The sequence below is a fragment of the Ambystoma mexicanum genome, chromosome 1p (assembly GCF_040938575.1).
Source record: "Ambystoma mexicanum isolate Mex_15411 chromosome 1p, UKY_AmexF1_1, whole genome shotgun sequence".
Classification (NCBI taxonomy): Eukaryota; Metazoa; Chordata; class Amphibia; order Caudata; family Ambystomatidae; genus Ambystoma; species Ambystoma mexicanum.
The window spans coordinates 981,005,931-981,018,223 of NC_090921.1; the positions used below are offsets into that span (position 1 = coordinate 981,005,931).

At 43.3% G+C, this 12,293-nt stretch overlaps 1 protein-coding gene across 2 annotated transcripts in view; it reads left to right on the forward strand.

The window, feature by feature from the left end:
- Positions 1–12,293, forward strand: part of KATNB1 (katanin regulatory subunit B1) — a 944,775-nt gene that overhangs the window by 373,013 nt on the left and 559,469 nt on the right. For both annotated transcript variants that reach the window (XM_069654285.1, XM_069654294.1), the window contains 2 exons: positions 5,088–5,238; positions 5,346–5,533. In XM_069654285.1, coding sequence (XP_069510386.1) covers positions 5,088–5,238; positions 5,346–5,533 — 339 coding nt within the window. The remainder of the gene's footprint in view (positions 1–5,087; positions 5,239–5,345; positions 5,534–12,293) is intronic.

The window sequence follows — 12,293 nt, forward strand, 5'->3', positions numbered from 1 at the left end:
GTTTCCCTCAAACATTTTGCAATGTGTTCTGCATTAGGGAGGAAGTGCAACGTTAGAACTGAAATAAGAAAAGTTTGAAACACTGCACGTTTATATGCATGCCACTGTCTGATAGTATCCTATGTAGGATTTAATTTCTTTCATTCAACGTAACTGTTATTATGCATACCTCATACTCTGGACCAGCTGCAAAGGACAATGTAATTGTAGTCAAAGTACCAGCATCCCTGGATGAAACAGCGAAATGGAACAGAGACAGAGAAGTTGTGGTTGACTCGTGAAAATAAATGGATGCAGAATCTTGCTCCTTCATTTTCAGTGCATTGTCATCAAGTGGTAAAAGGGAAAATTAGATTTGCATTACATATGTGGTAAAATGCAACTGTCGAATATACTATGGCTCACCATTGGTATAATGGACGTGTCGGGGGTTTCGTCATTTTCAAGGGTCTTTGCTTCCGTCAGTATGCTTTCCTAAAAAAATTGCCATGTCAAGCAACCGATTACGAAAACATTATGCTTCTTGTGAAGGGCACTATGGCATTGTTTTCCATGGTCATAATTACTTCATTTGAGGCTTCATAAACCAGGGACAGATGTGTAGTAAAATGTGGTATAGTTAAAATGTAACACAATCTGGTAAATATGCAAACTTTAGTAAGACACATTTACACTGAAAGCGCCAATCCGTACATGGAGTTACCTGTTCCGAACCCCAACGCCTACAGCTAATTCATCATCCGGGACTCGCCAGAGGCAGCGTGTGCATCAATAGAGTTGTAATTGCATTTGGAAGCAATTTACAAAACATTCTGGGTCGACCCATTTTTGAGTTCGTTGATTGGTTGTACATATCCTGGCTAAAGTGCAGGCTGCAGATGCAGAATTGGTTGGCCTCAAGTCTCCAAAGACAGCATGTGCTCTACTTTCAATCTCGTCCACCGCAAAACCACAATGTCGAACCCATCTTCTTATTAACTTAATATCCTTCGGGAATGTATGCAGGATTGTGCCCTGACTTTTGACATGGCTCCTATAACGGCAACCCAAAACCATGAAAGCAGGCATTCTTGAAAAATCAATAAGATCTGTATAAAAAAAAAGTACAAACAATTACAAAATGTTTTTTCTGAATGCATGAGATTGATGGAATTATACTACAGTTTTCTATGCAATGTTTTTGTTCAAAGAAGCTAAACCTTTGTAGCGTAGTCGAATACTACATACATACAGAATTGACATACATACAGAATTGATTGATATGACACTAATGGTAGCGTGTTACTCGTCCATTGAATGTACTTTCATGCATCAAAAGGAAATATGCTTATAGACATGGTCCAAGAAAAATGCGATTCTATTACAATTGACCATGATAAAATTTACTATATATTGAGATCAGAACACTTGAAACATTAGACACTGGTAAAGTCATTGAGATGACTGAACATTACACTACTGGGTACATTCGGTCGAAATAGATAGACATTTTGAGATCAGAAAGAGATGAATATAGTGAAGTTAAAAGGTGATCTGCCCTTACCTTGACTAACAAACAATTTGATTCAGCAAGCAGGGGAGTTAGTAGCAGGAGAACAGGTAGCATGATCAATGTTGACTTCCAGTGCTCAGAGATGTTCTCCGGATAAATATCAAGGCGTTTATAAAGTATTAGAAAAGAGGGTGTGTATATGAATGTGTGACATGTATCTGGCGCGGTCTGCTTTAGGGGAGCCTGGAGACACTGAGTCTGGGGAGGCCATGTGTACAATGGCCCCTGTGCCGTTCCCACCCTGCCAGCCCCTTTTGGGAGCGCACAGCCATAGGTGCGAACTGCCATTGATAGTGGATGGGGGATGGATGGGCAAGAGGCGTACAGAAAAGGGCCGGAACACTGCTGAAGGGGGCGACACTTATGTGGATTGAATGGGCGAGGTCTGCTTCAGGGAAGCCTTGAGACACTGCGTCTGGGGAGGCCATGTAAAGAATGGCTCCTGTGCGGAAGATACCTTTGAAGTGTACATGGTGTTTGGCCCATTGTCCATTTATAACGGAGGTGGGGATGGATTGCTGCAGAGGAGGTGTGCGTAAAAGGGCACCAACCATTATTTCATGTCTCTCATAGACAAGTGAGCGTGTCCTTGATTCACTGAAAAATGTAATCAACTATTCATAAAAGCTGTTTTGTATTTTATTTTGTTGCTGATGTTGATGGCACAAATATACTACACGTTGTATACTTTGGGTTGCAGCACAGTGTGGGAAAATCCCCTGTATTGTCCGCTGTCACTGGGGAATTTGGCAGGAATGGCTCCAACGACAGTCTTGTGTTACTCATCGAACGCGGTATTGAAGCCTCCCATGAAGCCACTATGTAAATGAACGATAGACCACCAGCCTGTACCACCTTTGGAAGAGATACATATATACTGTATTTAATGAACCTGACAACCTTAGTTGAAAATGCATCCTGTATCCTATGCCATAGTTGCCTGTGCAAATGTTACTTCATGGATCAATCGGCTTGGGCTTTAAAGTGTACATGCATTACAAAAGTGAACACCCATGCAATCCATAATGTTTGGGGCATAGAGAAATATTGTTTCTTAGTTGAATTTGAAAGACACATAAGATGACCACTATGATTTCCCCAAAGCGCGAGAGATGTATTGAATTGCCAGAGTACATTCATTTGGCAGTGATAGATCAAAGTTATGACAATTTAGGAGACAAACAAGAAATGTTAGTGACCTCAGTGGTCAAAATAAGTTGAAATCTAGAGTGCACTTATTCGTTACTTGGATTGCGAGGGAGAGCTGTTGCCGAAGTTCGTGCATAAGCACCATCATAATCCTCAACACGGACCTTGTAAGGCAGGCTGCCCTGAAGTCATGCAGCTCGGTAACGCATAGTGGCGTTGTCTTCTTCCGATATGTAGGCCAAATATCCAGAGTTTTCTCTGCAGCAGCAGTTCTCCTTGGTTGGCATGACCTTGCACCAATTGCAGGTACACCAGGTGGAAACGTCTTCCATGCAACTAAGCTCTGGCTCAGGATCCAGTGATTCGTCTTCCCAAATGTCATCCGATGCACCATCGTTTCCGCATCTTTCTCTTATCAACTAATTCCGCCTCGGAATACTCCGGCTCGTACTGCTAGGGCTGTATTGTTGCCATTATACAACAACATTTAAATCAATAGTAATGCTAGTACAGGTATCTGTTCACAAGGGCTGCGAGCAACGAAGATAGCTGAACAGAGCAGAAACGAGTCACAGGCTATACAATAAAAACAGTGAAACGATTGAAAAAACAACTCTGATGTTGTCTGATTAGAAGCGGTCTGTTTATACTTATTCAGGAAAGAGGCGTCCTGCCACTTCCATGGAGACACGTCATTAGCTGGCGCACAGAGAACGTTGACATGAGACGTTCATTTGTGTTGTGAAATGGCCCGTACGTGTCTAGTGATGTCAGCTTCAGGGGCGGGTGATATGAGTTAGTGCCGCAGGGGCACTTGAATTTAGGGTAATTGGTCCACAGAGAAGATTAGCACTAGATGGCCCTGCCACGCTCGTTGATTTGGCATGTGTAAAAGTGCGGAAAACTAAGGTAAAGTGCATAGGAAATGTTTTTACGATCGATCACAGTTTGCTTAAAACCACATGCTCGAATGCTCGGGACAATAACATTTTTGAGCGCACTATTCCTTTAAGCCTAGAAGGAAACAGGTGACATATTGTAAAGTACCTGAAGTCTCAGAATCAGGAAACTTGCCAGTCCACTTAGTCACCATATTGAAAGAATCTGTGCAGTGTGTATAGTTACCCGCTGGCATTAAGCCAATGTTTGTATGTACAGTACAACGAGGAGAAATTGATTTATTTAGGAATTATATGTAGGGCTCACGCTGACTCCAGGCAGAATTGGAATCCCTGGGACGGTGGAGCTGACGCGAGTAAAACAAAAAAATATACAGAAGTCAGTAGAGCCATTAGAGTTAAGTGGCAAAATAGAACAAGTGATTTTTTTCAGAATTTGTCTGATCTTATACAACAGGGAGGTGGGAATGGAGGTTCACACTTAACTTTGGGTGAGCAGGGTTCTTCTCCCATATTGATTGTAACTTGTTTGGCATAGTGGCAGCAGTTTCATGGAGGTCTATCCCTGGGCATTTAATGTGCTGATTGGGAAGGAACCTTGTCTGCAAAGGTTAGGACTGTGGATTAGACACAAAGGTTTGAATTCAGAAGCCACTGCTGGGATGTTCTGGTGTCAAACGTGGTTTGGGTTCTTCATTTTGGAGGTGAGGCTAATGGTATTGGTTTGGGGCTTTTCTGGTGGGAACCATACACTTGCAATCGCCAGAGAATGTCATGTCTACTGCATAGTCCATTGCAAACCTTTGTGAGATGTATAAGCAGTGCTCCAGATAAGATTTGGAAGTGGGAGTATTTTACTCCTTTTTTTAAAGTTGGGAGTAAAAAGATTTTTTTAGGGAGTAAAAATGTAAGTTGAATTCCCAAAGAGTGTATTTTATAAGCCAGTAAACGTATGTTTTAAATGGAAAACGGAAATGTGTTTGTACTAGTTATTTCTTTGCAGCTAGTTATTCATGCACATTAACTGATACATGTTTATGTATAATAGCAGTTTGTTCCTGTGTTACTACATGCACTACTGGTCCAAACATATCCATGGAGCTGTGTGGGTGAAGGCAGGAGTACCAGGTTCTACGTGTCATTTTCCTATTTTTTTGTTGGGAGTATTTTTACTCCCTTTTTTTTTTTAGTATTTGTCTATTTTTTAGGAGTAAAAGTGACTGATATACCCCTTATCTGTAGGGCTGTGTATAGGTATGGTTCCCTGAAACTAGGCAGGAAAAGTGACAAAGCTGAGTGCAAAAACATTATCAGTCTGTTTGTCTCTCAAATATTGCTATGTATTTAGTTATTATTGGCTGCTTCAATCGGCAATGTTCCCTTGTTAATACCACTTGTGTGATACCTCAGTTGCTCTCGTTACAGTATAGGTAATGGGAAGCAATGGGAAACTGTTTATTGATTCTTCCACCTCTTCTTATTTCTAGGAGTATTTTGTTTAATGCTGATGGCTGCTGTCTGTATAGCGGCTCACAGGATTGTCTCAGAGTGTATGGCTGGGAACCAGAACGTTGCTTTGATGTGGTTCCTGTGAACTGGGGCAAGGTGGCTGATATGGCAGTCTGTAATAATCAATTGGTGAGTGTTGGTCTGGGCCATTTGATTGCACCTCTAATCAATGTTTAGAGTTTGCTCTGGCTTATGTTGCATACTCCTAACTTACAACTGTTCCTTCTTTCCTGCAGATCGGTGTGTCCTTCACGCTAGCTAACATCACTTCCTATGTAGTAGATCTGAACCGGGTGGTAAAGTCTGGTTCTGCTCGCAAAGGTTTGGTCCAGGATGAGAAGCCAGTGTCCCAGTCCACGCCTAAGGGTACCTCGCTCCGGCGCAACTATGAGAGGCCAGCCACCACATGCAGCAAGCCACAGAGGTACATTGGAGAAGAAGTGGTGGGGAGCGGGCACGGTTTATTCACTCACTCATTGACAGTTATCAGTTCAGATTTGCAGTTGTTTTGTATTTTATTCTGTTATTTTTAACAACTGTAATTTAGTGTTATTGTATGCGCAACTGTCATACAAGTTTTGCTGTCCTCAACATTTCCTATTGCCATATTGGAGGAAAATTAACTTTCTACTCCAGCACTTTTCATCGGGTCTGCTGACCACTCACTACCCTGTGGGCCCACTTTACACATCAGTAACATTAACACTCTTGTGTTTGGCCAGCAGTAAGCAAGTTGGAAAAACATATGTGCATGTGCCCTTACTTTTTACATCTTTATTTTACTCTTTGCTATTTGGGGAATTCAGATGTCCCTACATATGTTGCGGCAGAAGAGGAGATTGGAGTAAAAGTTTCAACAGTATAGCTCTATATATTCCATACACCCCTGAGCTCCTCACCAACCACCAGTTTAGTTTGGTCCTGTTCCGTGTTCTGGTCGGAGTAAGGTGAACTGTGTGGAAATACTGTTACAAAGGACCAGCAGGACACACGAGGCCACAAAATGTACCCCAACATCTTGCTCTCCCTCCTTCCCAACTGGTTGGGCTTGCCTGCTCTGCAGGGTAGACGAGAGGGTGGTGGTGGTGGGGTAAGCTTTTCCAAAAAAGGATGCAGTTACTTTGATTTTAGAATGGGGCTTGGTACACCCGAGCATCTCTCTGCTAGCTTGGTCCTGCCCCCCAGCTGTGCATCACCAACCATCACCTTCCGTTCCTGTTTTCCCACCTATTAATTTGGCTGTAGGAAAAACTTCTTCACTTTTTTGGGGATTTTAATTTCTCTTTTTTATTAGGGGTGTATTTTTGAAGTTGATTGGTCACATTGTTAACAAAATTGCTGCCTCCTCCACGCATGCTGTTGGTGACCAGATTTAAGTGGTGCATAGGACGCCGGTAAGCACTTATCAGTGGCTGACCCTCACAGAGCCAGTGTAAACTGTCTCAGGGATGTCTATCAGGTGAGTTCTTGTCAGTTCTGTATCAAACTCCTTCGTCGAGGAATAGAATACTTTGCATTCTAGTGGTAATTGGTGGTCAGGACTCGGCACATCTGATTCGGTATTGCTTTTTGGTACCGGTGGTAGTCGCTACCTCAGATCCCCAGGCAATCTCCATTGCCCGATCAAGAATTCACTCTGGACGCACGCACTTACAAGTACCTCTCTGTGGGAAAGCACATTGTGGCAAGATTTGGCTATTGGTATAGGATGACCTTTTCACTCCAGAGAAGGTAACTGAGAGGAGTGTTCCTGCTTTGGGCTCTGTTCCGAACAGACAAAAGGACCTAATGTCAAGCTCCCTACTACCAGCATTTTAAGCATTTTAAGTCTTCCTCCGTCCAGTGTCCTGGTACCGCCACGCCGGCACCAGCAGTACCTATGTCCCCTACTTCGGAGCTGGCAAACCATAATCAGATCAAGTTATATTTCTCTTCTGGTCATACCCACCATATGAGGAAGGGCCATAGGCCTTATTCACCACCGCCCTCTCTACTAGCTGAAGCGTCTTCTAAGCACAGGCAACGGCACACTCCTAGAGTGCACTGGAACCAAAGCTTGTCTTTAAAGCTAGTTCAAGTCTCAGATGCAGATGATTTTAATCCTTTGGATTAGTTTGTCGTACCTTTTTTAAGAACTTTTCAGTGCTGCTGCAACAGAAGAGGTTTCTCCTGTACCTCATTTTTCCCCGGAGGAAAATCTTCCTTCTGTTTCCGTTTTCAGTACTGATCTTTTTATTAAATGTTCAGGTACCAAGACTAGCGATTTTGAACATTTAATGAAACACGGTTAACACTGATATGGGCTGGTACTCTACTTTTAATAGAGGCTTCTACGTCTCCTGGTCTTCATCAGAAGAAGTTCTTGCTCCAGGCTCTTCAGGGGTCTCTAATGATCTAGTCGCATCTCTCATTAGTGTAGTCCAGCAATCCTTCATGTCTTATCAGTTTCTGGATATTTTAGCTTCTAAACTCCAATGGCGCCTCTTGCCCCTATTCCTACTCCAGTAGATCCATCTCCAACCTTCACCCAATGTTGTGACGGTTGACGATTAGACTTCGGAGAAAGTGTATGAAATTCGTATCCCCTCCTCAAGACAGTTGCACTTGAGGTCCAAAGCTATCGAAGCCTTCTGCTAGGATATATTTGCTTTTTGCAGCTTTGACTGCATTGCCATCAAAGGAACCCCAAACTTTTTGGATTGCCCCCACACTTATCCAATTTTCTAAATCTCTCAAAGCATGGCTTTTTCATCAACCCATGACCACAGACTAATTCCAAAGGACGTGCATACCGATGCAGACCTAAACTCATAGTAAAATACTGTCTACCCACATTCTGTACAGCGCTCCGCTGCACTCGAGCGAGGTTCACACTTGAAACAACAAAATAAACACAAAAAAGATTTTGCTATTGTTTGTTTCCTGTCTTGAATTTTGGAGGTAAGTAACGCCTTTATGCTTTAATTCCCTTGCGTAGTTCATCTGTTTTAGTGCACCAGTCAGTCTCCAAAGCCACCAGTGAAGGGGTCCTCTGTTTCCCTTTGTGAGATTACTTGTTTTTAAGCTGCATACATCAGCTTGTAGTGAGGTTTGGCAGAGTACTTTTGTGTTCCTTTTTTTTTTCTTTTGTCTTTCAGTAACATTGTTGTTACTTTTACGGTGTGTCCAAGGCAGGCAATTGGCAGCGTATATTTTTCTACTGTTTTTTTTTTCATTTTTCTCACATGCACCTTTGTACTTTACAGTATAATGCCATTTTGAGAACTATATACTCAAAATGGCTGTGATACACGTTTTGCACCCTGTGCTCTGGCCATCTTGCCCATTGGCCTTCCTTCTGCTCTCTCAGCTCAGGACCTGCCATAAATAGAAAGCTGTTTCCCAGGCAATGTGGCAGTGTAGCATCTGGTCAGATGTCTAGTCCCAATCCACTCTCTGGCCATTGCTAGGTCTGTTGCTGAGCAGATACAAGGCAAGAGGTTGCCCATAATTGGACAGCACTTGCCAGTTTGAATGGTGCAGATCCTTTCTATTGGTGGGCTCTGGGGGACCCTCGCTCAAATTCAGGAGAAAAGGAGGAGTCCTGCAGCCGTTCTTCAGGTCGTTGTTTGGAGCCAAGACCCCCATGAAGCACTGCAGCCTTCGGAAGACCCTGGAAGACTTCCAGCATTTCCACCCGCCAAGTCCTGGTAAAGACCTGACTCTCTGTATCGATCTCCTAAAGACCCTAATCAGTGCTTTGGCCTGTGAGACGAACCATTCTGGACCCAAGCACTCCGATCCCACCCTCTGGAGCCTTCAGAAGTGTCATGAAAACAACCTGTGGGCTCACCAGCTGTGTCCAGGGCATCTGTAGGTACTGGATAGCTAGACAACCCTGGCACAATGAATAAAAGACCACCACAATGCTAACAATCTTGGACTCCCAGGACACAATCCAAGTGGGAGACAGCGATGTCCCCTGTGATCAGACGGCAGAAGACGACCCTTGTGGCGGAAACAAAGAAGCTGGTCCTGCAGAGCCCCTTTTCGTGCAGGAGAGTAGCAATTACATGGCAACAAATCATGTTTTACTAGTCTATGATCTACAGAGTTCCAGGTACGAACTCTAGTATGATGACTGATGCAGCTAGTTCATCCGCAGGGTGGTCCAGGGAAACTTCGAAAGGCTTCCCAGGGGAGGTTCCTTGAGCATGGGCCATGACTAGTTTTCCTTCAGATCATCAGGCAAGGGAGTAGATGTGAGAAACCGGAGGATATTCTCACTCATGCGAGGGAGGATCACCGGTTTGCAGGGTCTGTGGCGACTGGGAATGGGATGCCCTTGGAAGAGACATGGTTATCCCCCTTTTCCTACGAATGGCCAACCCTTTCCCCACTTTCGTGGGGTATGATAAATTAACTCCCCCAACTTCCTCATATGTGACTACTAACAGTACTCTGACAAGGAATAGCCAACTGGGAGTAATGAAGTAATGAAGACTAAGTGCTTTTAGCGCACTGGTAGTGGGACGAGGAAGAGGTCTTCTGAGAGTAGTAGAGGTCAGGGGTGTCCCCTTAATGATGGTGCTGCTGGGCTAATTGTGTATCCGCACCTGAAGCCTTTCAAAGAGATGCAGGTGTATAAAAGGCCCAACCCAGAGACCAGCCGGGGGAAGCCTTGGCATTCATGGAGGAGCAGTAGCAGAGAGGCCAAGAGACACAGTGAGGAGCTGTAGGTGTGCAGCACACCGTTGGTTCAAAGGAGTGCAGCCTGGGAGCTGGGGCTCCGTGGAACTGAGGCAAATCTGAAAGGCAGGCCATGTCTGGAGGCTGCGTCTTTTCGTGGAGTTTGCAGTGCTCTTTCTCCTGGAGTCAGAAGCCGACTCAGAAGCGCCTGAGGGGCAGAAGGTGGAGCCTGATGAGGGAGAATCAAAGGCAGAGAAATATGCGATAGAGGAACGTTGAAAGGTGCAACCAGTGAGTTTCTAAGTCTAATCATTAACTTTTGAAGAAATGAAAATACTTCGTAGCGGAGTAATCGCGTGTACATAAGGACCCATTTTTTCGAAATTCTCTGCATGGTGCAAAGGCAATTTACAAAGACTTGTAACAATGGAATTAAATAAATGAAACCTTTTTTTTTAATTGTTACGAAAGTCTGAGTGAGGGGCATGTTACACAAGCAATCTCCAAAGACTTATAAACAAAAAATGAAATGAATGAAACCTTTAATAATTGGTACAAACGCTTCAGAGTGCTGGGCATATTATTAAAGCCATTCTACAATGATATATAACACTGAGCTGAATCGAGTCAAAATCTTTAACACTATTTGAATTTCGAACCAAGTCAAAAGCATATCAAACATATCTTCAACTGCTACCTAATGAAGATCACACATAAAAGAAGACTTTGAATTCATCCTGCACCAGCTCATAAGTGAATACAACTTTAAATAAATATAAGTCAAATGTATATGTTGAACTTACAAGTAACCAAAGCTTTGAACCCAAGAAATCAATCTTCATTGAACCTTAAAGTGAATAGAACTCAAGCAAAACAAGTGCGCCAACTATACTCTGCACTCAAGAGTGAATGGAACATTGGAAGTGAATTTTAACAAGGGAGTAAACTGGAACTTACAATCAAGACATTTTTGTGCAAAGACCAACCATATCCATAGGGTCGCAAGTGTGGCGCAGACCTTTAAGAAACCTGGAAAATATCCTTTTAAATTGAAAGTGAATTTTGAGGAAGGGAGCCCTGAGGTTAAACTGCTTATTACTTGAGGATGGAGTCTGAAGATATTTTGTGTTTGGAACTATGTTTTGAAACTTGGGGAGGGGAACTCAGAGTGTTGGTTAACCATATATCATTTTGAACTTAAGGCAGTCCTGAGACATTTATTGGAACTGATTTATACTTTGGGAGGGGAGCCGAAAGAAAGCTGGACAGAGCTCCGAACTGTGTGTAAAAAAATATTTTATTGGTTGCTGACATCCCTACACATTGTATAAGATTAGTTGTGAAGGCAAGTATGGGTTTTGGTTGAACCTTTGGACTCTGACTTTCCTTAGTTTTAGTTTGGTAGGGAAATCCCACCACAGTATAGGGCAAGATAGGTGCTTTTCCATCCTGACTCTTAAGTTAATAAGGTTTTATTATTAATTCAGAATCTGTTGTCTTTGTCTTACTGCAAGATGCCTTCATATAGGGCTATGCTGGGATGGTTGCTGAAGGCAAACCTGGTTAGCTGCAATGATGATCCACTGGTCTTCAGCAGGATATTCTTCTTAGAAGGGGTCCTGGCTCCAACAATGATCTGAAAAATGGATGCAGGAGTCCTCCCTTTATCCTACATCCAAGCTGGAGTCACCCCCGAGCCCACCAATGCCCACCAATGGTAAGGATCGGCACCATTCAAATTGTGAGTGTCTGCTAATAATGGACAGCTTTCGGCCACCACATCTGCCCAACAACACACACTTTGGCCAAGATGCGGACTTGAAGAAGGCAGTCCCAGCATCCACATCCGGACACAAACACATATTTCTGCTTTGCCTGGGAAAGGGCTTACCGTGAAGGCATATCCAGCCTTGCGAGGGTAGGAAAAAAGTCAAAATACAAGATGGCCAATGGACAAGGTGACATCTCTTGGCACAGCCATTTTAGAGTATATGGTGCTATAGCAGTTGCAATGCAGTAAAATGCAGACGTCCATGTGAGAAAATTAAAAAAGGTAGAAAAATGTCTGTCACCAGCCCCTCCTAGACACATCTCACAAGGAACCATAGAGTTACTAAAAACAAAAGAGAATAACAAGTACCACTAGCGCCTCATTGTGAGATGTGTACTGTGTAAAACAAAGCAGGAATTTCGTAATGGGGAACAGAGTCGCCCTGCACAGACAGCCAAAGCGACAGATCACTGCCCCCAAAACCGATTGAGCTAAGCAAGGTAAGTAAAGCAAAAATGTAATTGATAGACAAGGAGGCAGATCAATCGAGGCAAACTTATGGCATACAAAACATTTGTTGTGCCAGGGATTTTGTATGCTTTGGACACCCTGCCAGTGGGTTCGGTGTGCTGGCTTAAGAAACTCGAGGGAAAACTATTAAGATCTTTATTGGTTCTATCGCACGCAGTTCCGATAGAAGTGATGCGACTGGAACTTTGTCTGCCCTCGCTAAATATATTATGGA